The sequence below is a fragment of the Equus asinus genome, chromosome 2 (genome assembly GCF_041296235.1).
Source record: "Equus asinus isolate D_3611 breed Donkey chromosome 2, EquAss-T2T_v2, whole genome shotgun sequence".
Lineage (NCBI taxonomy): Eukaryota > Metazoa > Chordata > Mammalia > Perissodactyla > Equidae > Equus > Equus asinus.
In genome coordinates, this window is record NC_091791.1 from 98,356,582 (window position 1) to 98,384,522 (window position 27,941).

Genomic DNA, 27,941 nt, shown 5'->3' on the forward strand with positions numbered 1-27,941 from the left:
AGTCATGCAGGATTTTGATTGGAATTGCGTTGAACCCACAGACTGCTGTGGAGATCACTGACATTTTCATAGTATTGAGTCTTCCAGTTTTTCCTCTTGGTCCGCGGGCTAGAGTATATAGCTTAATTGTCAAATAGTTGGGGATTTTTCTCAGCATTGTAAGACAGCTGAAACCTTTCCAGACTGATTCATTGTAGCTGATTTTACACACACATACACGTGCAGGCACCACATTACAATAATACAACTATATGAGAGTTAATTCTAGGTTGTATTGGTCTCAGTGTTCATCCCCAGTTCTTTTATGACACGCCTTCCTGAATTCTTTATTTTGATTCACCCTGCTGCTAGGTGGAGTGTATCTTTGATTACTTTCTTTAGGTAAGTGTATGGTACATATCTGAGAGTGCTTTTCATGATCTGAAGACTTTTTTTTTGACTAAGAAAATTTTATTATAGTTTTGAATTATTGCGTCACCTATTTCTTGTCAGTTCTTCAGGAACACTGGTTACCTGTGTGTTGGTCTCTGCTTTTTAATCCTACATTTTAATTCTTTTGTCTTATTCCTTGTCGTTCTGAGAAAGTTACATGAGTTTTCATCCCCATCTCTTTTTCGATCTTATGCAGTTCCAGTTCTGTTCTTTTTTGCTAAAATGCAGATTTTAAGTTTGTAATTGTATTTTTCCTTCTTTACAACCTTACCTTATCCAGAGACTGCATATGAACCTTGGGCCCGGTCTCATGGGCTTTTTATATTTTGTGTGCAGTATTTTAAAAATCTTAATCTAATGTTTAAAAATGGAGGTTTTACGTTAAAATCTGAATTTATGGCTTCCTAAACCAGATTTCTAGAAATCTAGTGTTTTGCAATCTCTTATTTAGATTGTTTTTACCAGCCTTGGAAGGGATCTCTTGGCATCTTTTATGAGGAACAGCATTTATTCCTAGATAAGTTTAAGCTATTTGGAAATTTTCTCAGAAGCAGTGCAATGGGGAAACTGTAACACACTATACGCTGCTTCCACAGCTCTTCCAGGCTTAGCTCCTGCCCCCGCTGATTTCTGAACCCCAGAATGAAAGCACTAGCCCGTCTAGTTCCACCTCTAAATATATTCCCTTGTTTGGATTACAACCTCAGACAGGTCTTAGCTGGGGAACAGAGAAGGAACAATAGCTCTGGTTGCCATCGTAAGCGTTTCCCCACCACAGGGAATGACTCTCTTTCTGGTGAAGGAAAATCTGTGGTACTAAGAGCGGGTGTATGGATTGAAAAATCCAGAGGTCTCTCTGTGCTCCTCTGGGTTTCATCTAAGCTTTGATTTATTAATGATTTTAGTACTTACGTTCTGTTAGCTTAACCTTACATGAATTTAGAAAAACTTTAAAATTAAATATATGCTAAAATTATATATGCTAAGATTTTTCTACCTTGTTACTTTACATCTTCCAGATTTGAATTCACTTTATTGTGTGGATTATTACAAAGTTAGGGATTGAAATCAAGTCGCTTTTATTGAGATTTATATTTTTATTTCTATAGGTCCTGCTCAGTCTGGAATTCTGTCCGACCGTGAAGTGGTAAATCTCTTTCTTCATTTTACTGTCAATCCTAAACCCCGAGTTGAATATATCGATCGGCCGAGGTGCTGCCTCAGAGGGAAGGAGTGCTGCATCAACAGGTTCCAGCAGGTGGAGAGCCGCTGGGGCTACAGTGGCACCAGCGACCGCATCAGGTACCCGCAGATGGCGGGCGTGGGGATGTGGGCGGCCAGCATGTGGCTTTTATCCTCATGTTTTAGGAGCTAATTAACCAACATTTTATTTTATTCTTTGTTTAATAACTTCTAAGTTAGTACAAGAGTCAAGAAGTCTGTGAGATATACCAGTCTCCTCACTGAATCATGAGTGAGAGGACATCTTAGGAACCAAGTAAATTGAGAAAGGATTGGGTTGGGCTTTCTGTACATGAATTCTGTTTGGATTGCCACTGCTGGTGAGCCGAGGCCTAGACCTTACTTGATCAAACGCTGTTTTTACAGTCTTAGGGCTACAATTTAATACATTCAGTCTTACTATGTTTGGTGTGAGTTTTTCCTTTCTATAGACATTGCATGGAAAATATCTCAGTATCTGTTTAGAAAAGCTTGAATGGGAAAAAAAAATCAAGAATCTTGAAAGATATATGCATATAATCCTGTTGAGGAATTTATGTGTGCTTCACTGTGTTTCCTTAGGTTAAATGTCAAAAGAGAATAAGTACCAGTCTTCATAAACATGCCTCTTGGATTTTCCACGTGTAGCACTTTGGAATAAAACTAGAAACTAATAACAAGTTTGTTAAAAAATAGAACTCCGAGGGGGAGAGGACTCATAAATACTGGGTTAAAATGGAAATAAAACTGTATTTGTGGACTTTAGTAATCCTTCTCAATGAGAACATTGTATATGAAAACTCAGGGATGAGGCCAAAGCATCACACAAAGAAACAGTAATAATTAACTGCTTTTACTAAATAAATTAGAGTAGAAATAAATGGCTTAAGCATTCAACCCAAGAAGCTAGAAAATGAAAAGCAAAACAACCATAAGAACAAAGAAGGAAATAGATAAATGTAGAAATTAATTAATTAAAAACAGTAGAATCGATAAATCCATAAGCTGGTTCCTTAAAAAGATCAATAAAATAAATAAGCAAAGGTAATAAAACATACTCATATTTAGAAATAATAGTGGGAATATAATCATATACTGAGGAAATTTTTATTTTAATTCTGGATTTACCCTATGCTAATAAATTGAACATCTTAATGGAATGGATCATTTTATAGGCAAATATAAATTATCAAAATTGACTGAAGAAGAAAGCGTGAATAGACCAGTTACCATGGAAGGAATTAAAAGTTATCAAAGAACTGTCCCTTCACAAGGTGGTTTTTACAGGTGAGTTGTATCAAACCATCAAGGAACAGGTCGTTTCCTTGAGCCTTAAAAGGAGGGAATACTTCTCGGTTAGTTACGGAAGGAAGCAGAACCTTATACAGGAATCTGACGAGACCATTTTCTAGATCAGTCTCGCTTACTCTACGTAGAAGAAGAAATTCTATGTAAAATATCAGCATATCGAATCTAGCAGCACCTTAGAAGAGTAATACTGTCTGAGCAAATAGAGCTTATTTGGAGATTGAAAGAATGGCTCAATATTAGGAAATTTATTAACGTAATTCGCCACAGTAGCAGGTCAAAGAAAAACAATTCGATTATTTCAGTAGATTCAAAAAGACTTTCGGTATGATTTCACCTTCGTTCCAGATGTACCTACTAATAGACCAGGTCTAGAAGAATACGTCTTCAACACGGCGACTGTTGACCCCTAGCTCAGCAGTGCCTGCTCACCTTGCTGTTCCTCAGCAGCGTTCTTATCCTTCCGATTGAGGTCGTATTAGGGTAAAGAAATTAGAGCCTGGAATGTTGGAAAGGAAGAGATCTTTTTCATTATTTGCAGATAAAGTGTACATCAGTAGTTCTGAACTGCATAAAACCCAGTTCTCCTTTTTTATAATAAATATTTTGTATTCCCCCTTTACTGACCTGAAATGGAATTCATGGATAATATGCTTCACATGTTTTTTTTCTTTGAATCGATATAATGGCCTATAAATGTAACGGATAGAATAAAATGCGTACTTGAATATGTAGACATTGGACGAGACCACGTAGAGAGCAAACGAAGCAGTCGGTTGCAGTACGGGTTTGTGTCGGCGTGCTAACCAGCTACCATCGCAGGGGACAGGCGTATCATATTAATGTCTCATGACGTTACACGAACAGCACTGCTGCCAATTCTATCATTCTCTTTAAAGCTTCCCGATAAAGTCCGGTCAGTGCTATTTATTCAGTTTCTGCATTTGCGAACTTGCCTACTCACCAAAATTTATTTATAAGCCCCAGATCAATACTTGGAGCACTTTCTTAGTCATTGGCAGGAGAAGATTCTAGTTCCCGGGGCGGGGGGGTGGGGGTGGGGTGTAGCGTGTTCCCAGCTGGGGTCTGTTGAGGGGATGCCCCACCTCCTTGTTTCCTCTCACACGGGGATGGGGATGGAGGTGGAGGCGGTGGGGCAGTGGAGGACATCCCGCTCTGGGCCCTTAGACAGTCTGAATCCCAGTGCGGGCACCTTTTAGTGGGGTGGCCTCAGGCAAGTCACTCTGAACTCTGTTTTCTCTTGTAAAATGAAATGGAATCTACTAGGCCGAATTGTTTTTAGGATTGAAGACTGTAATCTGTGTGAGGGACGGCGTGTACGTATTCCCCAGGAGCAGTGGTTTAGTGTTTGCTAATTCTGTGTTTGCAGCAACTTTATAGAATGTAACTACCACAAACAGCAAGAACTGACTGCATGATTTTCCTCTGTGGTAGGTGCCTCTTGTAAAAGTCAGCAAATATTAAAATTGCCAAAAAAACTTTGGTTTATAAATAAAATGGAATTAGGGTCAAGTCTCATAAACAAGGTTTTCACCTACGTGAATTCTGACAGGACACGTGAAAGTTGGCTGGGATCCTTGTGTTAGGAGACTTTCTAAGCATTGCAGGAGATCTGGTGTCCCTGGCTCTCTGCCCCTAAACCTTCATGGGACAGAGCGAGCCTCCTTGGGAATGGAGCTTCGTTTGAGAACAACGGATCCACCTAAATAACCTCAGGATCTGCTAAAAATCTATTAGCACCAAGAGAAGAGAATAGTGGCCTCTTTAAAATGTAGATGTAGAAGCCAGTGACGTTCACACAGGTCGTCAGAGCTCAGTTACAGACGGGGCTGCTGCTGCTAGTTCACAGTAATGGGAACGTACTAATGCCACTGCATTATACACTTAAGAATGGTTAAGATGGCACATTTTGTTATATTATTTTGCCAAAAAAAAAAAATTTCTGTTTACATTTTCAGTTATAATATTGAGTAAAAACAGATCCCACTTACAAGAGTAAAAAATAACATAAAGTAGCAGGATTGAATCCTGTAAGAAATGTACAGTATGGTACCTTTATGAAGAACTGGAGAACTTCAACTAGAGTCAGACAGTGTCCCTCCAAATTAACCTATGCATGTTATGCAGTTCCTTTCAGAAGTCAAATATTTTTGGCAAGGAGGAGTGGCTTGGCAAAATTATTCTAAAGTTAATCTGGAAGATTAAATGTTTCTTTTTTACAAAGAACAGTAGGAATCAAACATGGAAAGTATTGTAAAGCTACAGTAAGTTAGTGTCGTATGGAATATAGCACAGAGGTCAGAAACCCACCTGACATAAGTGAGAGAGTCTTAGTAGGGGTTAACCACTGGGAAAACATGGTTAGAGCCATCTACCAATATTTGTATTTTTAACATTACAACAATGAAAGTGCTGGAACGGGTGCATGTTTGTTTATTATGAGGATGAGATAGGCCTGTCTAAACTCGGCATAGATCATAATTTGACTACAGATAATCCAAAATTTTTATGTCCAAAGCCCCTACAAGAGATAAATGACAGGAAACTTTTTGTAATGGACATTACTGACAAAGCGTAACTGTATAACATGGTTTTTCAAATTCACATGAAAAAGACACTCAGCAGCAGAGAGAAATGGGGAAAGAACTTGAATATTTCATTAAAGAGAAAATAGTATGCATATTAGCAAATGTTTTAACTCATTAATAATCAAAGAAATATAAATAGAATTTGTCAGTTTCTCAACGGCAAAAAGAAATTAAAATCCTCGTGGTTGTTGAGAGCGAGATAGAAACGATCATTGTTTCTCATAGGTGTAAAATGTAGTGGTCTCCCCAGAACGCAACCAATAGTGTTTGTGTGAAGCCTCAAGAATGTGCCTTTCACTCCCACCAGCAGTTCTACTTCTCGGCATTTATTCTCAGGAAATAATTAGGCTCTGCAAGCTGATTTAGTATAGGATCGGTCATCAGGGCATTGTTCTGTAACAAGAACTGCAGGTAACCTAGATTGTCCAACAGCTAGGGATTAGCTATATTTGGTGAATCACTGATAATCTTTTGCCTTTTTACATGAAATAAAGGTATAAAAATATATATATTCTGATGACTTTTAAATAATACACATTCATAGAAAACAGTCTATTTTCCCATTGTTAAAAAAGAGAACCAGAAGACTAGAGGGATGTGTGCCGAGGGGAAGCAGCCCAGCTCTGGATGATGGGTTTAGAGATGCTTTACATTTTCCCCCTTGATGGTTTTAACTACATTTTCTAAGTTTTTTTTCCAGAGAATATGTTGCTTTTTTATAATAAGAAAAAACTACATTATAAAAAGTGCATTTTAAAAATTTTGAGGAGGTCTTCATTACTGCCCTGGGAGTTTAACATAGTGGCCAAGAGCGTGGGCTTTTGATCCCGGCAGACCTGGAATCACGTCCCAGCTCCGCCACACTTTTTGATGTAGGCAAGTTAATTTCTCTCAACCTCAGTTTCCTCAACTATAAAAACTGACGGTAATAAAAATAATACTGTATTACTTAGTTTATAGAGCTGCTATGGTGATTAAAGGAAATAATTCATGTAAAGAACTGAAGCTCAGTGCCCAGCACAGGAAGTGCCCATAAAGTGGTGGGGTGTGGTGATGATAATCATCACCATAATATTGAAATTGTTATCGAAAATGTTGAGGATCAGTAATTTATATTACAAATTATCTCTGATTATACAGTCTTTCAGTGCCATTTGTACTTGATGTCAGTTTTTATACATTTATAAAAGGGAGTAGGGTGGGTGTAGTTCTTAACTATTATGACCAAACTGGACTTGCCAGTTGCTCCACTGTGAAATCCCATTCTGATCTCCCTGGGGTCCTGTCCCCAGGCCTCCACCACCAGTGCTGTTACAGCAGCCTGCTTCCTTCACAGCTCTTAGCACAGTTTGTAATTATTGATTTATTCCTTTCTTTACTTGTTTATCGTCAATGTCCTCTGTTAGGCTGTAAGTGCCATGGGGTGGAGACTGCCCAGTTGACCGTTATTTCCCCAGCACCAACGCACGGGTGGCCTCAGTAAGCGTTCACCGTGCTGAGGAAAGGTCACACTTTGGGATGCTGGGCTTCAGGCCAATGGGTGCCACCGCTGTGTTCATGAAGGAGATGTGCAAACATATTTGGACTAAAATTATTATTACAAGAAAAGTGGGTATTTAGGTTAAATAAATTCCTTTGACTCTCAAAAATGTACAGTATAGAAAATAAATTCTACTTAAGTTCCCTTTAAGTTAAAATTTACTCTGGAAAGGTTTTTTTTGCAAGCAGATGACATTTCCAAGGATATCTGATTTGTGATAGTTTTTATTAGTAAAATTAGATATTCCAGGTAGTACTTAAAAAAATTGATAAGCCTTGAGAATATGAACTTACTGAATTATGTATGTTATTTTATATTTGGCTTCGTTCTCTCAGGTTCACAGTTAATCGAAGAATCTCTATAGTTGGATTTGGTTTATATGGATCTATTCACGGTCCCACGGATTATCAAGTGAATATACAGGTACACGTTTTCCCCACTATATATCATCTTGAAATATAACAAACATGTAATTTTACAATAAGATATTGTAACTTGACAAAGATGTTGTAATTTAGTAGCATTTTAAGCCTAGAGAGTTCTGTTTTACAAGTGATCAAAAAAATGTAGTTTCAGGGAATTGGTCCAGGAACCCCTCTCTTGGTCCTTCCTGCTTGTGCCTTGGCTGGCTTAAGACGCCCCTGCTTTTTCATGGCACTTGAACTCTAGGGCTTGAAACTGTCTGTTTCTTCTAACTCCTGTGAACACCCTCTGGTTTCTGATTGTCTATGCTCCCTGCCTCATCTCGAGATGGGCTCTGCCTCATTTCTTAATCTGGAAGAAGGTTAAATACCACCTCTTTCCCTTCCAGTAAACCAGTGTTCTGCACCCTTTTGAGGGTACACCCCAGTTAGGAAAATTATTTTTGAAACACATCTTCATTGTACTTTTATTTACAAACTATGCATATACCATACTGTCCTTACACATAAATTAAAACACAAAAGATAGAAATGAGAAAAGAAAGCAATCTTTCAAACTTTTATCAGCAGAAAGAACTGCCCTTTGTAAAATGTTATTTATATATTATTTTTAAAAGTAAAAACCTAGGTGAGCCCTGTGATCAAAATGCATCATTAGTTTTTGAAATGCACAGCAGTTCAAAGCTCTGATTTGCTGAAAGATATGTCACTACCTCAAAGATACCTTGTTCCAAATGAAAGAATCTCCTAGATGAAGTCATGTTCATTTTCTAATGCTGTGCACTAAGGATTATAGTGAAATTCAGCTGATAAATTTACATCACTCATGTCAATTTGTCATTCTTACAACACAGTTAGAAAATTACCCTTTTTTTTTTTTTTTTTTTTGGTGAGAAGGATTCGCCCTGAGCTAATATCGGTGCAAGTCTTCCTCCATTTTTTGTGTGTGGGATACCTCCACAGCAAGGCTGACGATGGAATAGGTCCATGCCCGGGATCCACACCTGCCAACCTGGACTGCCAAAGCAAAGCACGCAGAACTTTAACCACGCAGCCATGGGGCCAGCCCTGAAAATTACATTTTTAATTTTTTTTTAAAGATATTATTTTTCCTTTTTCTCCCAAAGCCCCCCGGTACATAGTTGTGTATTTTTAGTTGTGGGTCCTTCTGGTTGTGGTATGTGGGATGCTGCCTCAGCATAGCTTGATGAGCAGTGCCATGTCTGCGCCCAGGATTCGAACTGGAGAAACCCTGGGCTGCCAAAGCAGAGCACGCGGACTTAACCACTTGGCCATGCGGCTGGCCCCCTTTTTGTTTTTTTAGGAAGATTAGTGCTGAGCTAACATCTGCTGCCAATCCTCTTTTTGCTGAGGAAGACTGGCCCTGAGCTAACATCCGTGCCCATCTTCCTCTACTTTATATGTGGGATGCCTACCACAGCATGGCTTTCCAAGCAGTGCCGTGTCCACACCCAGGATCCAAACCGGCGAACCCTGGGCTGCCGAAGTGGAACGTGCACACTTAACACTTTGCCACCAGGCCGGCCCTCTGGCCCCCGTTTTTAATATTTTTAACAAATAGGTTCAAAACCCACTGAAATTGTTTATTTGACAGATTGTAAAGCAGGTTAGGAAATTCTGTTTCCATCTTTTTAAGTGCAGAAAAACCACAATAAACCTCTGAAGGGTGTAAAAGATTTTCATGATCACTCCCCATTTCACTTTATATACTTTATAAAAGTGTTGTCAAGATCCTATCCAATGGGATCCAGAAACCCACTTAAGCAGGCTGTCTAGCCTGCAGGCCTGAGAGGGAGCGAGGCCGCTGTCAGCCTTGGCTGGTGTGGAACCCTGCTCTCCCCCCACTGCACCTCATCCCTTAGCTCAGACACCAGGCTCAGCGCAGACTGAGGGAGGGCATCATCAGGGTCACAGGTGTACTAAGTGGTAAAACGTGAATACTCGGAGTAAACTGAACAGAAATAGGACTTCTCTTTATTTTCTTGCCCCAGTGGCTGGTGTCATGCACCCTCCAGCTACACCACCAGATAGATGGCCTGGGTTTGAGTCTCAGCTGCACCACCTCCAGGATATGACTGTGGGCAAATTATGCCCCTCTCTCAGCCTCAGTTTCCTTGTCTGCTGTGACAGTGGTGGTGCCTGCCTTGTGGTTTTGTGGGGACAGTGAGATGCAACGGGTTTGGAACGTAGTCTGTTGCTGTCGTTGTTGCTTGGTCTCATAATTTGACTTTCATAACAGCTTAGGAAGAAAGCAAAGCAAGGTCGCCCCAAATTAAAAGACCACCTGAGGCTCAGAGCAGGGAAGTGCGTTGCTCTAGATCACACTGCTACAGCCACCTGGTGTCGCACTGCTGCTTTCAGGGCACTGGTGTGTCGTCTTTAAAATTTTTTATTGAACTGTGATAAACATAGAGAAAAGTGCACGTTTGTAAGTGGTACATACGGCTTCCTTTTCGCAAACAACACACTTGTCTAACCAGCAGCCAGATCAAGGAACAGGACATCACAGCACCCGAGCCCCCTCATGGTCTTCTCTGCTCGCTGTCCCTGCAGAGGCAGGCCTGCAGTCCTGAGCCGTGGCTGCAGACGTTGGTTTGGCCTGTCTTACGACTACTGTTTTGTCTACTCTGTGCACAAAGGCAGGCTGTGAGCCGCAGCCTCTGCGTGGGTTGCTCTGTGCCCGGGAGCCTGCACCGCTCTCCTCTGTGCAGCCGCGCTCCTGACAGCGAGTTTCCCCTGCCCGCACCGTCTTCTCACGGCTCCGGCTGTGGCACCGGGCCAAGCCGCCTGCACGTCTGCTCTCGTGGCTGGAAGCTGCTTGAGGGTGTCCCGCCGTGCCTGGCGCAGATTATGGGACTAGAGTGAAGACAGAATTTTCACATTTTCAACATCCACATACGTGAATACTGCATTTAAGGTTATTTTAATTTCAGTAAATAACATTTAGACATAGGAAATGCTACAGGAATTTCCTAGCAACAAGACATGGGGTAGCAAGGAGCAAAGGCTCATTTCCCTCAGGTATCTAAAATGCAGACATTCTCGGGGCTGGCCCCGTGGCCGAGTGGTTAAGTTCACGCGCTCCGCTGCAGGTGGCCCAGTGTTTCGTTGGTTCGAATCCTGGGCGCGGACATGGCACTGCTCATCAAACCACGCTGAGGCAGCGTCCCACATGCCACAACTAGAAGGACCCACAACGAAGAATATACAACTATGTACTGGGGGGCTTTGGGGGAGAAAAAGGAAAGAAATAAAATCTTTAAAAAAAAAAATAAAATGCAGACATTCTCAAAAAACAGTTGTGAGGGCCACCACGGTGGCACCTCAGTTAACTTCGCATGTTCCACTTCAGCGGCCCAGGGTTTGCCAGTTCAGATCCCAGGTGTGGACATGGCACCGCTTGGCAAGCCATGCTGTGGTAGGCATCCCACATATAAAGTAGAGGAGGATGGATGCAGATGTTAGCTCAGGGCCAGTCTTCCTCAGCAAAAAAAAAAAAAAAAAAAAAAATTGACAGCAGACGTTAGCTCAGGGCTAATCTTCCTTAAAAAAAAAACCAGTTCCAAAGCCTGGAAGCTCCTCTCTCCTGCAGCCCAGCCCCAGCCCCCTGACATTCTCCCCAGCTTCTCTGCGATGAGTGACAAATATCCATTTTCTGACAGCATGTTGAAAGCCATCTTTGGTGATTAGAGAGAAGTAGAAAAAGTTACAACACAGAGATGTAGTCGTCTACTCTGCTATTCCTAAAGGCTTTATATTCTTTTCTATGAAATTTTGTGTCTGTTGGTTTAACTTAAATGTAATGTCTCTTTTAAAAATTACAGATCATTGAATATGAGAAAAAACAAACCCTGGGACAGAATGACACTGGATTTAGCTGTGACGGGACTGCTAACACCTTCAGGGTCATGTTCAAGGAGCCCATAGAGGTCCTGCCCAGCGTGTGCTACACCGCGTGTGCGACACTCAAGGTAAGAGTCGTCTGGGGCGCCACACGGGGAGCCCATGGGGCCCAGCGTTCCTCGGGGCTGTCATGGGGAGTTGCTGACAGAGCCTTTTAGGAAGACGGGGAGGAGGGGAGCTGGGCGCCAGAGCCCCGGTGCTTTGAGAAAAGAGGCGCCTCGGCACAGCTCTGCTCCGGGAGAAAGGGTTCCTCCTCAGCAGCCCTTTGTTTGAGTAGGAGACTGAATGGTTGACAGAAGAGAAAATAATTATTTTCTTAAAACCATTTCACTCTTCCCTAATAGCTGAGTTCTACATTCAGTATTTTTAATCATTAATTAGCTTTGATTCAAAAACTTCATTTTTCATTAAGTGACTTGGCATAAAATTTTATACAAGAGCTGTAAGGAAATATAGTAGATCGTTAATCTAATTAAAACATCACATCAAGTTGAGTGCTTATTAAATGAAAATTACTAATGAAGCTTTTGTTCTCGTTTAGGGTCCAGATTCCCACTACGGCACAAAAGGACTGAAGAAAGTAGTTCATGAAACACCCACTGCTAGCAAGACTGTCTTTTTCTTTTTCAGTTCCCCTGGCAATAATAATGGCACTTCAATAGAAGATGGACAAATACCAGAAATAATATTTTATACATAATGTAGCATTATCACACATCTTGCCTAAATAGAACCATACAGTCTAGTCTCAAAGGCATAAAAAACTGGCCACAAAAAGGAGTCTGAGTGTTATGAATATTTATAATTGTAAGATAAGAAACATTTTAGTTTCTTAGAGGAGATAGAAAAACATTGATTTAAATCTCTGCATGATTTAAAGGCAGATTTCCGTTTTCTTATAACCTTAGGGAAAAAGAGAACTTGGTTTAATTATTAAAAAAACCTGCAGCTATTTCAGCTTTATCTTGTATAATTTCATAGATCAGCTGACTCATGGTCTTTCAACAGTTTTATAATTGAAAGATTCTTGTTATATATAAAGTAGTTGTTAGTAGTAGTTTTTGTTTTTGTTTTAACTATTTTGAAGGTTAGATGAGATGGGTATATAGGCTTAGCTATTTTGAAGGTTACTTGAGATACCAGATGCGTCAGTTTTCCTACAGAATTAACTCATTTCAGAAAATTAAGAAAACTGACTTTATATTTGGAGTTTTGAAATATCTGTTGGAATATTGCTAGAAATAGGCCTAATCAATGCCCAAGAAGCTTTTCAGTGCATTTACAGAAAAGGCTATTTTGTAATAGTATAGTCCTCTGTTACATAGTACAGTTTTAAACTATAAACGGCGTTTGTACAAATTCACAATAATGGGATATAAACCAATCTAAAGGTATGGTCTCAGACTGCATCCTTCTCATCCCACTGCACCACTGTCCCTGGCTGTCCGCATGGGGGATGCTGCCGAGAACTCCCGAGACTGAGATGAGGATGGTGACGATGATGGTGACTGGCAGACATCAGTTCATGGTGGTGATAATCTCACACAGCAGAAAATGAAATGAAATATTAACATTTCTAACAACTACTTTGAAATTTTAAAGATAGCCAACAAAATCACTCGTGCTGAAAAGTATACATTCTGTCACCTACACAGTTCTATCCAAGAAGTAAAGTCTGTGTAATGTTCATGACCTCAGTGTCGTCCGCAGCTACAGCTGTATTAGGAGGGGGTAGGAAGGGCATCTGGCAGAATGACATTTATACACTTTTTTGTAAAGCAAAATTTTTATATAAATAACATTCTTTTTTTCCCTTGAAAGTGATTATCTTATAAAAAACTTAGATGTAATTAAGTTTAAGGTATATCAAATAGTTGTGGAAGATGGTTAAAAATCACAATTCTTTTAAGTGTCAAGATTCTTTTCTAAATAATGCTATTTAGGATATAAAAATTCTTCATCTAAAGTAGTATTTCATTTTATATTTTCAAGAAGGTAGCGACGTGTGTTGGTGGCAGAGGTCTCTTCATATTGCTGAAGAAAAGGGAAATTTTCCTATTTCTGGTAACATGACCTTGGGCGTATAAATCTCAGTTAACTGGAATATCTATGGAATGTGTGGTTCTGGTTAACTAAAGATTAACCAGCAGATATTCTGTAGTAACCATTATGGGGTAGAAAATACTTCTGCCTTAAACAGTATGGTATGCCAGAGACAAGTTGGTCTTTCGATGTTTGAGGCGTTTCAGAGGCTTCGAGTGCGTTGCACTGAACGATTGTAATTGAAGGCAGCCATAGCAGGCGCAACAGGACTGTTCACTGATACGGGACATCCCCTGGAATTTTTAAAAAATAAATGTCTATTATCCTTTTATTTTTTTGTCACTTGTCTTTTTCTTCTAAAAATTGAGGGTAAGACAGCATTTTGGAATGAGGATTCTAGTTAATTGAGGTTTAACCTTATTTTTAATTTACGGAAGTAACGCAACACAGGTAAGAATGCTGCGGCTGCCTGGAGGCGGCTCCGCCCAGTGCCGCTCTGCTGCTCTAGGTCTCGTGCTCAGGCTTCCCTCGTCCTGGTCCCCTGGTCCCCTGGTCCCAGGAGGGCGGGCAAGCAGACTGCTCTTGCTCTTGCTCTGTTCCAGCGTGACGACTGTCTCGCCGCTGTTGCGTGTTGACAGTAGCTGCTGAGTGACAGCTGTGTGGCAGGGTCTGCCCTGAGTACTGTGCACATGCCCTCAGTTGTGTCTCACAACAGCATGAGGGCCGTACTGTCGGAAAACCCATTTCACAGGCAAAGAAATTCCCGTGTAGAAAGGTCAGTAAGTGGTGGGGGCAGAATTTAAACCCAGGTCTGCCTCCCCAGCTGAGCTGGGAAAATACTATTTTGTCGGCTCTCAAAATAACATTTATGTCATCATTCTCACACTTCACAATACGACCCAAAAAGATACTTGGCTCATCTGTATTCACTAGAGTAGAGTATTTTCTGTTTTTTAAAAGTGTGATTATTCTAGTATCTCCTCAGCAAATTGAGATTGTTTGCATTATCAAAGTGTTCTTTCTTGTAGGTCCACATAAGTAGTGGCTGTACTGTTCAAAAAAAAAAATTCACCTGAGAACAGACAAGCTTGCAGGACATTAGAGAGCCAGGTCTCCGAACTCACTGTGTTAAATGCAACGTGTCTGAAACTTTCTGTTCCACTTCCCTTTCTAGTGGCTCTCTTTTAAACCACTTTCTTCTCTCTGTTCTCGTCACCCAGGTTCAGAACCTAGGAATCGTTCCTTGCATTAGACAAACTGCACCCTTCATCAGAGGGGATGCGCCACGGTGATCCCAGCCCCAGAGCTACTCGGCTCATTTACTCTCTTGTCTAGCGTGTACACTTTGAAATCCATTTTCCATTTTCTCCATTGGCAAAGCTAAGACAAGATGGAGTTTTTAAATGGAACTCTGCTAAAAACTGAAAGAAGATAGAAAGAAAGCAGAGGCCAGCCCGGTGGCATAGTGGTGAAGTTCACGTGCTCCACTCCGTGGCCCAGGGTTCATATCTGGGCATGGACCTACACACCCACTCATCAAGCCATGCTGTGGTGGCGTCCCACATAGAAAACAGAGGAAGATGGGCACGGATGTTAGCTCAGCTACAATCTTCCTCAAGCAAAAAGAGGAGGATTAGCCACAGATGTTGGCTCAGGGCCAATCTCCCTCACCCAAAAAAAATAAGTGGGAACCAGTATAAACATATTTAGAATGGGTTTTCAGCCATCTGGATCATAGCCCCTGTTCTTCCCCACACCATTGGGCAACATATCTTCCCACCCTGTCTCTTTCCCCTCCAAAGGCAGAGATTTGGGACAGATTTGGGTCAGGTGCATGGTTTCTGGTGGCAAATGGGGCTGATGGCTCCCCCCTCCCTGCTCCCCACTCCCGAGTCCCCTGTGGGAGAGGCGGCACGGTTCTTGGCACCGCTTCCCTGCCTTCACCCATCTAGTCAACTGCCAGATACTATGAATAACTCACCATCGCAAGTGCGCCCTTTATTTCCCTTGTAACTGTCAGAGCTGTAATTGAGGCTGTCATGACTTAACCCCAATTCTATATGATGCTGATTCAGCTTTTGTGCCTCAATTCTCAAGTGATTTCAAACAAGGAAAGTAGGGCTTTGGTTTAACACCCCGTTCACTTTCTTCTACCAAAGCTGAGTGGCCTCAGAGTCCTGTGGGGTGGACAGCCCCTCCAAACAGCTTTCCCTTCCTTCCTTACCTCCAGTCACCTTCCCCATTTCACGTCAGCCGCTCCTCATGACCACGCCGTGCACCTTGTCACGTGGACCTGCCCTGCCCCTGAAGAAGCAGATTCAGACATCCCGCTCTGCCCACAGCTCTCAGCTGCACTCCAGTTACATCTGTTCTTGGACCTCCAGACTGCCATTCCCTTGACTGTGCTGTGAGCCCTCTTCCTTCCCTACCCAATTAGAGTCCACCTTTGATTTTTTTTTTTCCTTCTCCACTTTTGATCCTTGATCACTTTAACCACTTCAATAACCCTCAAACACACCTGGATGAATCCAGTTATGTGCCTTGTCTTCAACTTCCTGGCTACTCAGTCCAGGCATTTAAAATTATCTAACCAGCGGCTGGCCTGGTGGCACAGTGGTTAAGTTCACACCTTCCGCTTCGGCGGCCCAGGGTTTGCCCATTCGGATCCCGGGTGCAGACCTACACACTGCTCATCAAGCCATGCTGTGGCAGGTGTCCCACATATACAGCAGAGGAAGATGGTCACAGATGTTAGCTCAGGGCCAGTCTTCCTCAGCAAAAAGAGGAGGACTGGCAGCAGATGTTAGCTCAGAGCTAACCTTCCTCAAAAAAAAAAATTAAAATAATAAAACCAAAATGATCTAACTGTACAGATTGGACCATGATGATTTCACAGTCTCCAGGTTCAACTAGACCATCTGTGCTGCCAGCTGAGGGTTTCACTAATCAGCTTTTTGCCATTCTCCAGGCTACTTAAATCTGTTCCACTCTCCTCGCATCTTCAACCCCCTCTCCTTCAGCTAATGAAAGAAAACCCCGCTCCCACCAACCTATAAACACACCAACATGTGCACCTGAGCTTCCCTTCTCTGTGAAAGAGGGGCGTCAGAATTCCTGTTGACACGTCAGTCTCTCCAGCTGCGCCCAGAACCCTACCGCCCTCCTCGGTTCTAACCTTTCCTCTCCCGGCTTCTTCCTGTCAGCACTCAAATATGGTTAACTCTCATCCAGTTTAAAGATGAAAAATGGGGCTTAACGCCACGTGCCCCTCCAGATACGGGTTACCCCTTCACAGTGAAGCTGCATTACTCTGTCCCCTCCGTTCCTCCTCTCCACTGAAACTGCTCCTGGCTGGGTCACCAACACCACTCATTGCTATTTGACCTGTCCTCTTGCATTTGTCACTGTTGGCCAACCCCTCTTGAAGTACCCTTTCTTGGCTGCGTGTATGCCTACATCTGGCCAGTGTCCTTCGGGGGCTTCTCTTCCTTCCCTTCGGGTTCTGTCCTGAGCGCCCCCGTGCCCTGCGCTCTTTCTCTCTCAGCCTTTCTCTCATCAGCTTCCATGGCCTCAATTAGCATCTATTTTCAGAGGGCTCCAGAATCTATCACTGGCCCAGATCTCTCAAGCTTCAGTTGCCCTTAATATTTCTACTTAGACGTCCCACAGGCATCTCAAACTCATTATGTCCCAAACAGAACAACTCATCTCAGACTCCCAAACCTGGGTATCTTCCTTGACACTTTACTCATGCCCACATCCAGTCCTTCCCCCAGCTCTGATCACCCCAGTTCCCGAACATCCTTGAAATGATCAGCTCCCAGTTCTCTATCTCCACTGCCACTGCTCTGGCCCAGGCCACCGTCTTCCACTTCTGTGGCAGATCTCCCGACCTCTATTCTTCCATGGGCCACTCTGCGGGCAGTGATCTTTCTAAAACAACCAACTGGACTGTACCCATCTTTGGCCTCAGACCCTTCAAGGACTCGGCGATTAGCCTCTGCTGACGTCTCCAGTCTCATCTCCGGCCGCATCGCACGTCTGAATGTATTTCCTCCTTTTTCACACGTGGGATCCCCGCGCCCAGCTCGCGCTGGGTGCCCCGTGAACGCGCGGGATGCGCCCGCAGGCTCCGGCGGCGGGTGCCCTCCTTCCACCCGCGGGGCTGTACGCGCCCCCGGCGGCCGCAGGGGCCGGAAGATGCCTGGCCCTGCGCGCTCTCTGCCGCTCGCTCCAGTCCGTCTTCCCAGGACGGTACAGGAGCCCGGAGGCACACGGCCCTCCCGCCGCTGGCGGGGAGAGGTCAGGACACGACCAGAGCCACTTTCCGCCTCCGGGGCCAATTTCCAGGAGGGAGGGGCCCGCGCAGGTCCTGGAGGAACGCGGAGGCCTGCCCCGCCAGCCGGCAGGGGGCGCGCTCCGACCGCAGCAGACACGTCCGCCGACCCGCAGGGCCGCTCCCGCTCGATGTGCGCAGGCGCAGAGGGCTCTTCCGGCGGGGCCGGTTCCCGCTCGCGGTGCGCAGGCGCAGAGGGCTCTTCCGGCGCCTGTCCCCGCCTCCCGGCGGGGATGCTGCGGCCGCTCTGCGGGCTGGGGCGGCTACCCGCTGGACCTGGTGCTGGCCCCTCCGTCCGGCTCGCTCGGGGCGCCGAGATGCCGAAGAAAGCTGGTGCGACCAATAAGGCCAGTGGCAGTGCCGTGGCGGTGAGACCGCGGGCGGGACAGGGTGCTCCCTGGGTCCCGGGCTCCTGCTGCCGCCACCCCCGACGGTCCGCCCGCGCCTCGTGCTCGGGCAGCGCCGCCCGGCCGAGCTTCCTGAGGCTCCTCTCCGCCTCGCGACCCGCCGAGGGCGCACCGCCCCCCGCTCCTGCGCTCGGTCCGCGTCCCGGCGCTGGGCTGCCTGCCCCGCTCTGCGCTGGAGGCCCTTAGTGTGTCAGGGATGTGTGTCCCCTCCTGTCTCCGCAGCCCGCGCTCCTCGAGGGCAGGAACGTGCGTCCCTACTCATCTTTATGTGCCCTTTGCCTGCATCCCGCCCCAGGCCTTAGATCCTGTCTGTGGAATGAAAAGTGCCTAGCACAGCTTCTGTCGCATAGTAGGGCGTTCAGCATCACCGTCCCCCCTTCCTCTCCGCCCTCCCCGCAGATGCACGCGCAGACACTTCCAGCCACAGGTGTTCACAAACCTTTATTAGTTCGTGCCGCATGAGCTACAAAGATGAATAACAAATGGTCTCTGCCCCGAGGAACGGGAAATGCAGAGCACACGGTGGGAGCCAGCACGAGGTGCGGAAGCCAGAGTCGGGTCTTCCAAGGCAGGAAAGAACGCTTTGTGGGGTCCATGGGAAGGCTTCATGGAAGAATTGATTTGAGCCATGAAAGGTGTTGAGAAATCATTCTAGGTGGTCAGAAATTCCTGGACACGACTGATGAGCATCGTTTCTCTGGGTTAAGGGTGAAAGGGCGGTAGTGGAAGGGTCAAATGTGTGGGGAAATATTTTGTAACCTGTGAAGTTGTAGCGTGGTGGTCGTTGTCGTTTTAGGGTAAAAGCGAGAGCAAGAAACCAGAGACATCACTTCCTCCCTTAGGTCCTGTGGCAGCTGATCCTAAAGGTTGTGTCACCATAGCCATCCATGCCAAGCCTGGTTCCAAACAAAACGCTGTAACAGGTATGTCTGGACACTGAGGTGGGAGTCACGTATCAATCAGTGTCCCTCCACCCCGCCTCTGCCTGGTTCACTGGAAGTTTACCCTGTGTGGTCGAGGGCATTTTCACACCTGCAGTTAGAGGCTTCTCCACTGTCGGACTCTAGATTCTAGTGTAAAGGTGTAAAGCCAGTGTTGAAGAGTGAATGTGTAATATTTAAAGCATACCAAGCTAGACTAAAAACTATTGAATCTTTTCCTTTTTAAAAAATATGGTATTTTGGGGCTGGCCCAGTGGCACAGCGGTTAAATTTGCACGTTCTGCTTTGGTGGCCTGGGGTTCACCAGTTCAGATCCCAGGTGCGGACATGGCACCACTCATCAAGCCATGCTGTGGTAGGCGTCCCACGTATAAAGTGGAGGAAGATGGGCACAGATGTTAGCTTAGGGCCAGTCTTCCTCAGCAAAACGAAAGAAAAAAAAAAAAGGAGGAAGATTGGCAGCAGATGTTAGCTCAGGGCTAATCTTCCTCAAAAAAAAAAAGGGTATTTTAGAAATGACACATAGGGAAAATGTGTAGCCTAGATTATTTTTAGTTTGTCCTATTACAAACTGGACACATTGGCCAGAGAAAGAAAGCAGAGACATCTCGGTCGAGTGTAATGACCGGTAGTCTGAGGAGGGAGAGAACACCTTAGCTCTGAGAGCCCCGACCAGCAACCTGTATGCACGTGTTTTAAATCACAGCAGAAACATTTCTGGGCCCAGTCCCTTCACCTGTCAGATGAGATCACTGGGTTAAGTCATTAGGCTTTCAGGCTATTCCCTGGAGCCCAGGAGCCTCCGGAATCTCTGAGGGGGCGAGGGAGGCCGCAGACAGGGCTCCCAAGTGGCTGTGTTCACATCTAAGTGCTGAGATTCCCGGGGAAATTAGGGTGGGGGGGATTCTGGGTGGGGAGAAAGTTTGAAAAACATTGATCTGAATTATCTTGAAGGTCTTTTTCACCTCTAAAGCTCTGTATTCCAATTAAAAAAAAATATTTTGAAAACAAGACCTCAGAATTGGGGCGCTGGGCCTGGTGTGTGCTAATGGCCATGTTAGCTGGCCACAGCTCTGCCCTCCTTGGTCAGCATTTTCTAAGTGGTCCCTGTGGGCACTGTCTACTGTTGAACACCAAGTTTCATCAAATCTAAGATGCCATCAACCAGAAGGTACACGGCTATGTTATGTACCAGTAAGTAGGACAAAACCCATATGAACTAAACACTTTTCCATCTATTGTAGGACACATCTGGATTTCAAAGATGATAGAATGTGAAAAACTGTATTTTAGAATCAGTGACAGGATAGGAGATTTGCTTTCCCCCCTCATTCCTGTGGCTCCTGCGGCCACGTCGTTTCCTCGGGTGAGGCCCAAGTGTGGGAGCCCGAGCAGCCGCAGCTGTGGCCCGCGCAAGCTCACTCGCACACTGCCCTGAGTAAATGCTCTCCCACGAGTGCAGTGCGGACTGCAGGCGGCAGCTTTTCATAAAGGCTGCAGGGATGAGGGGCCCGCACCACTCTTCAAAAGCGACTCCTTGTCCCGGGATTTCAGAGTGTTGCAACTTTATTTTTGAATCCCATCATCACTTTCTAGCCATGTAACCTTGGGCACATTACTTCTCAATTCCAGTGTCCTCGTCGTAAAATGGAGATGATAATGGTATTAGTAGTTTCTTCCTAAAGTGGTTATAAGGGTTAAACCAGTTAATGTTTGTAGAGCACTAAAAACATGTCTGTGTGCCCTTGGGGTATGTAAGTGCTGTGTAAATGTTTAAGTAAATATTACACTTGAAAAACATTAAAGAGGCATTTCACGTAAGCGAGGAGTCTAGCCCAGTGTCCTCGTTCTCCTGATGAGGACACCTGGACGACCCCGAGAACCCCGTGAGCTGCCTCGGGGCCACTGCGGGATCAAGCCCAGCTCCTGACCCCCTCCTGGGCTCTGCCTGTTCCACTCTCCTTGGCTGCCAGCTGCCTGAATCCAGGACGCTGCCCAGCACTGTAGGCCCATCCTGGTCAGCAGGATGGGTAAATAGCACTTTTCTTCGGATTTCTTTTCCGTGATGGTGGAGGCACAGTTATCATGTTTACGTTCCCTTAAGTGTGATCAGTTTAATCATTTCTTCATTCAGCGTTATTAACTGAAAACTGTGTGCCAGGCAAAGGCAAACGCTTGTACAGAACAGCCTCACTTCCTGAAGAACGCAGGGATCAAGTCCGCACTGTTTTCCTTGCAGATGTGACGGCTGAGGCTGTGAGTGTGGCCATTGCTGCGCCTCCGTCGGAAGGAGAGGCGAACGCGGAGCTCTGTCGCTACCTCTCCAAGGTCCTGGACCTCAGGAAGAGTGATGTGGTTTTGGATAAGGTGGGACTCTCTACGTCTTTGGTTATTACACATCAGTCATTATTTTTAAAAGACTGATTTTTTTCTTTTCCAAATAATTGAAAAGCCAGTTGTTTTTAACTCAGATTCATTTAATCACTAAAATCTGTGAATTCTTCCTAGTCTCCTTCATTCATACTGTCTCAATCCTTATTCAGACTATCCATACTCTCATATTCCTTAGTTGCCACCATTTCCAGCATTTTCTCCCTTCTCAATTCATTCCTGTACCTGCTCTGTCAGATTAATCTTGCTCATCTCTTCCTTCAAGTCCTCACCATACTAAAAAATCTAAACTGGTTCCTGTTGATTGTCATGCCCATTAGTAAGTCCATCAAGTATCTCTGGTCCCACATTATCCGTCCTCACCAGGAGCAGCTCAGTAGGAGAGAGAAAGCTCACATGAAGTCATTAATACCACAGGCCTGCAGTGGGGCGGGTCTGAGTCACTGGGGAATGGTTTCTAAAACACAGGCCCCTGGGCATTGCCCTCGACTTGATGGAAGCGAGTCTGCAGGCGTGAGACGCAGCCGCGTGCATGGTTCTTAAAGCTCTACTCGTTTTCTGGCGCTGCACTGTACAGCGCCCTCCAGGGGCCAGCGGGCACTCAGTCATTGATTATGGGCTGCACCTAAACATCCATCCGATCGGGGCCTCCCCTCAGCACCCCGCCTGGGGCAGGTCACTTCTGATTTTCTGCCAGCGCACATGCTTGGCATTTGCCTGGATGCACTTCCCACTCCGCTGCCTGTGCAGCTGCTCCCCAGCTAGATAAATCCCGGCTCAGATTGTACCTTCTTAAAGGATGTGTTTCCAAACAGATCCTTTTTAAACTTGTCGTAAGTGGTTGTGGAACTACAGCACTTGGATTTGTAGTTGCTTTTTGTTTGGAGTTTTCAGAAATGTGTAACAGTATAGAGAATAGCAATTTTTTCTATATTTGGAACTATTTTTATTTAAAGCTTATATAAAACTGCAATATTTGTTTTGGTAGTTTAAAAAACTTCCACTTTTAATTTAAACAAAAGAATTACTTGAAACCAGAATATTATATATCTGGACTCCCTAGTCATTTTGACATTTTAATACCCAGCTTTTATTATTACAGAAATTGATGTATGAAGGAAAAAACCCTGGAGAGTTGTAAAAGTTTGTAGTAAGGTGGAATCTAAGAGAGAGTCTTTGGCTAGACCAGATGACGAGGAGAAAGTGGCAGAGAAGCTGTCAGGACAGCTCCGGTCCCCTCACCCTCCCGGCGAGGGCTGCTGTCTCTAGCAGCGGGAGAAAGTTTAGTGTGTTGTCCTGACACTGTCTGTTCCTTTTGGTCCAGGGTGGTAAATCTCGTGAAAAAGTGGTGAAGCTTTTGGCCTCCACAACTCCAGATGAGATCTTGGAGAAATTAAAAAAGGAAGTCGAAAAAAAATAAAAGCAAGAAATGATAAGTGCATCCCTGAGGAACTTTTTAATTGCTGCTGATGAAAAAGCTGTTAAATAGGAAAATACCTTTAAATGCACAGAACATGGAGAAATAAGAACAGGACTCAAAAAAGTAGGAATTTTGAAAGTACTGAACATTGACTATAGCTCCTAAAACCCCTGACCCCGAACAGCCTGGAACGCGTTACTCAGACTTCATCGCGTCACAGAATGACAGAGCGGAAGGGATGTCCAAGATGCCCTCTTTCAGCCCCGTTCGTTTCCTGATGGGGCTTCTGACGTCCAGAAGTGGAGAGACTCATTCAGGATCACACTGTGCAAGATGGCAACTAGAACCCAGATCTCTCAACTCCTAGTTGAGTGCACTTTATCCTGATTGTGGACTGCCTTCTAATCCAGTTTATAAGTGACAAGTCACACTGCTTTGTAGTCTTTATATTTTAAAATGCTTACCTAAATGCAAAAATTTTTTCTGCGTCATTTTAAAGCTCTATTGAGCATTTTGTGAAAAAGTAAATAATAATCAAGACTTGTAATTTAATGTTAATTACCGTTTTTGAGAAGTCACCGAATGTTCTTCCTCCTTGGATGGTAATTGCAATCATCAAATCTAGTAGTTCTTATGCATCTCCAAAGATCCTTAGAAGAAAGAGGACCTGGAAGCTATTTTCAGTATTTGTAAAAGCCTATCAGAAATCATATCTAAGCTTCAAAAGCTAATAAATATCTTGTTTTAAATGTTCAGTGCAAATTATAGTGATTTGGTAAGGTGAATAATAACTTGGTTGCCTTGGTTGTCAGAAGAGCTAATGTGCAGTTGTGTGCTTTGTCTAAGTACATAAGAAAACGTATTGATAGACAAAATGTTTAAAAGTACAAAATCCACCAGAAGGACCCACAGTGACAATTCCTGATGGTGAAAGAGCTGGGGACACTCATCCATTCAGCTCTTACTCTGTTCATAGGAACCAAGGACAGGAAAAGTTAGGTCACTGTACACTGGACGGCAGAGCGCGGTGACGCTCAGCTGCCTTCTCTTCAGAGCCACTGGCCACACCACCTCGAGCTGTGCTTGTGTGACACGGTCATGGATAAGAACTTTCCCTGCTCTTTCGTCTCTGTCCCAGGATGTGCTCTCAAGGCGTTTGACTTGTGGTTTTCCCAGGGATCGCTGTTGGTCAGGATGCTTTTCTGGACAAGGAAGAGAAACCCAACTCGAGCCAGCTTGAAAAGTAAAGGGCTATGAGCTCATATGCCCGGCAAGCGCAGGAGCAGGGCTCACTCAGGACGGGTTTGATTCAGCAGCCCAGGGATGTCAGAAAGGACCCGACTCACGTTAGCAGTGCCAGCTTCCTCCTCAGGTCCGCTTCCTTTATGGAGGTAAAATTTAAGGCAGCAGTTCCAGGCTCCATGTCCACAGGTCACCCCCTCCAGGAGGGAAAACGGCTCCTCAAGAGCTGTGGTGTTTCTTTTCCAAAAGCTCTCATTGGCTTTATCTCAGACCAAGTGAGGTCACACGAAGTTTCCAAACCACCCCAATTGTCGGGGTGCCATGCTGTGACACCAGTTACCTACACCAGCGACTGGAGGAGGATTACCCTAACTGTTCTAGACTAATCAAGGCCCATCCTCGAGCTGGAGATGGGGCCAGCCTACTCAGAAAGCAAAGGAGTGGGTAGAGAAGTAGATCTCTGAACAAAAATTGAGAAAAGTTATGGAGAAAGGACTAGATGCTGGATAGGAATCAACAAATATCCCTCACAGTAATCCACTTACTTCACTTTAAATGGCCATATTTTAACATAGGAACTTTATTGCCTGATTTTTTTTTCAAGAAACTGACTTATCTCTTAATAAAGATACATCTAATGACACTGTCATCAGAAACTTGCTGGAGGTAGGAACTAGCTCAGGAGCTGTGTGCGAGGACAGGATTTCCCATTCCTCCTCAGCAAACGAGGAAGCCTTCAGCAGTCTAATGCCTTCTTGTCCCACACAGGGCCCTTCCCCACTAGTGAGCACCACCGCTAAGGCCTGGGCACCTCCATCTGCTGCGGAAGTTTAGTTAATGCGGCCTTCTTCAGCCGGCCTTTGTCTCCCAGGAATACTCAGGCAGGGCCAGTGACCTAGGACCAAGGACTCAGAATCGCCAACCCCGATAGCATTTGTCTAACATGATTCTAGCCTGCCCACCCCTGTTAATTTTAGGTGACTACCCGCTCGACAGTCTATAAAGTGACTTGATTACACCGCTTTTCTTGTCCTGTGCCGCGGGCCCAGCCTCAGGCAGCCCATGAATGAGGTCTGAAGGATACTCATCCAGCTCTGGTGACTGGTGTCATGGTGATACTCTAGCACTGCATCTGCCGTCTGTCACCCCCACCTGAATAAATGAGAAATTACTCCTGCAAAAATGATTTATGAGTAATTTATTAATAACTTGGGTGCCTACTATTGCCAGGCGCTGCTAGGTGCTTTGCCTACACTACACACTGACAGAACTGAGAAGCAAAAACCTGCTCACCCTTGCACAGAGGCCGGGACAGAGAACTAGGACTCCTGCCTCCTGGGGCCATTCCCCACTCCTTTGCCAGCTGGGGGAGGGCGAGAGGACCCGAGGATGAGGCTGGCACCTTTGCAGTGTTTCAAGTTCCAAACAGCTAAAAACTCAGCACCTTCAGGAGGCAGGTCCTTTCTGGACTGGGCGACCAGCACTTTGGCTCTTAGCAGAGTTCAGGATGTGGTCATGTGGTTCCTCGATGGTCATTTAGAATATAAAGTTTCGAACCCACGATGGCTCCCACTTCAGGTTTTCTTAGTGCACGCGACTAGAGGCTAAAATTTAAGCAGCTAGACTTCAATTTATATCCAAGAGGTGGCACCACAATGCCACAGCAGAAAGTCACAGAATTTGAAGGAACTGACTCTTCCTTCCTTTGACGTAGGCTGTGCTCGGGCAATCCCTTCTGGAGCGCCCGACTCCCAGCGTCATGCACTCTGATCCTTCTTGTCAGGTCTTCTTGGAGCCTTCCTCAGGCCTCTCCCCTCAGGGGTGAGGTTAATGGCCCAGCACTCACCGGGGCCCAGGAGTGCAGGGCAGTGCTTCACTGCCGCCCACACGGTCCTGAGTGCCTCTCCTCGTCCTGCAGCTTTCGGGAATCCCACTCAGGCAGTGTTTTTGAAACGGAATTAGGCTGGGCAGTTAGCAAGGAACTAATTTCTAAACAAGATGCCACTTTATCCACAGTGAAGAACACATCTGCCAAACAGACTGTGGTGGGATCCTCTAGGGAGTATGTTCTGTCCCTTTGGGAAATCTCTCCAAGAAGCCAGTCATCATCTGAAGGCCGCTTAGAGAGCTCGGGATCAGAGCCAGGGACACTAGGGGTCAGGGCCAGGGTGCTCTGCCCATCTGGAGTTCCCACTTCTGCTGCAGGGATGGGCCCGCTGTATCAGTCCCTCTCCTGGGACAACACGACACTGATGCTTCAGAGCACAGCAGCTCCCTTTTCCCAGGCTCCAGGAAGACCACCTACTTCTGCCCACACAGGCCTCCTTCAGCCAAGCCTTATGATTCAATTGAGAAGGTTATCAGCATTTCATCATGCTACTCGAGCTGCCTGCCACAGGCTCCATGCAGGCCCCTTGATCCTAGAGTTTAGGCAGGGGGAATCCCCAAACTTGCAGCACAGCTTACAGAGCCCACGGTCATTCCTACATGAAACTCATCTCATGCAGGATGTGGTTTTACCATTGCAGTGGCTTCCATTGTTTCACAGCCTTAGTTTCCCCAGAGGTACCTCGGGGGGTTGGAGAATGAGGGAGTGAGTCAAGACAACCGAACTGCTTCCAAGCCTTTAGTCCTCTTCTAGAACTGTGCTGCCAACACAGGTGGCTACTGAGCACTTGAAATGTGGCTGATCAAGTTTAAAAATAAAAGCATCATAGAAATAAAGGCCATGTTAGAAACAACGCAACAGAGAAGAGGCTGAACACATGGCATGGAATTTAGATGGCAGGACAGAGAAAGGTGAGCAAAGAAAGGAAAATGACAGAAGTCAAACAAAGCAAAATCAACACATATATAATTGGCATCCTGAGGAAGAGAACAAAAAAAATGGAACAAAGATTTAAAGATATAAGCAAAAAAATACTGAAGAAATAAAAGATGAATATAAGGAATAAAAAGTGCAGTGTCCCAGATGAAACACTGGCAAAGAATGATCAACGAGACACAACCTAGGAAAGTTCTCTCATTTCAAAAATAAAGCCTGTGGCCATCTAGACAAAAAGTAGAAGGGGCTGGCCCCGTGGCATAGTGGTTAAATTCACACACTCCACTTGGGCAGCCCAGAGTTTGCAGGTTCGGATCCCAGGTGTGGACCTATGCACCACTCATCAGGCCATGCTGTGGCAGCATCCCACATACAAAATAGAGGATTGCAATAGATGTTAGCTCAGCGACAATCTTCCTCAAACAAAAAGAGGAAAATAAGTAACATATGTTAGATCAGGGCCAGTCTTCCTCGGGGGGAAAAAAAAGTTGAAGTCCTAGGGAAGGAGAGGGGAGACACATACACACATTCATGTTGCTGATGGGAATGTGAATTGCTACAGTGTTTTAGAAAATGTGACAGCATTTATTAAAATTAAAAAAACAGGTCTTTTAACCCAACTTTTGAGACTACCTCACAGAACACATAAAAATAAAAGCGCCAAAGAATATATGAACAAAAGCAATGCAGTATTGTTAGCAAGGGCAAAAAAGAGAAACTGTCTACCTATAGCAGAATAATCATATATCAATGGCAAATCCACATTACAGAATATTGTTATGAAAATTAAATCATTAGTTTTTAATCTATAGCTGCTGACTTGGAGTGATGTGTTATATTCTGTTGCATGAACAAAGGATAATATACATGTGTGTGTATCT

At 44.8% G+C, this 27,941-nt stretch overlaps 2 protein-coding genes and 1 long non-coding RNA gene across 3 annotated transcripts in view; 2 read left to right on the plus strand and 1 right to left on the minus strand.

Annotated features, from left to right (window-relative positions):
* Window positions 1-13,830, plus strand: part of BTBD1 (BTB domain containing 1) — a 38,170-nt gene extending 24,340 nt beyond the window's left edge. The window contains exons 5-8 of the mRNA XM_014842643.3: window positions 1,542-1,734; window positions 7,446-7,533; window positions 11,378-11,524; window positions 11,998-13,830. Coding sequence (XP_014698129.2) covers window positions 1,542-1,734; window positions 7,446-7,533; window positions 11,378-11,524; window positions 11,998-12,156 — 587 coding nt within the window. The 3' untranslated portion in view covers window positions 12,157-13,830. The remainder of the gene's footprint in view (window positions 1-1,541; window positions 1,735-7,445; window positions 7,534-11,377; window positions 11,525-11,997) is intronic.
* On the minus strand, window positions 9,926-17,581 carry LOC139041566 (uncharacterized). Its single transcript, XR_011496968.1, has 3 exons — window positions 17,457-17,581; window positions 15,724-15,803; window positions 9,926-10,409 (listed from the first exon to the last, which is right to left on the minus strand). It is a non-coding gene; the product is annotated as an uncharacterized lncRNA (long non-coding RNA).
* A 398-nt stretch (window positions 17,582-17,979) lies between these two features.
* On the plus strand, window positions 17,980-23,749 carry C2H15orf40 (chromosome 2 C15orf40 homolog). The gene is made up of 4 exons (XM_070494448.1): window positions 17,980-18,203; window positions 19,039-19,165; window positions 21,423-21,550; window positions 22,899-23,749. The coding sequence occupies exons 1-4, from the start codon at window positions 18,069-18,071 to the stop codon at window positions 22,992-22,994; spliced, it is 486 nt and encodes a 161-aa protein (XP_070350549.1). The 5' UTR covers window positions 17,980-18,068; the 3' UTR covers window positions 22,995-23,749.
* The last annotated feature ends 4,192 nt before the right edge of the window (window positions 23,750-27,941 follow it).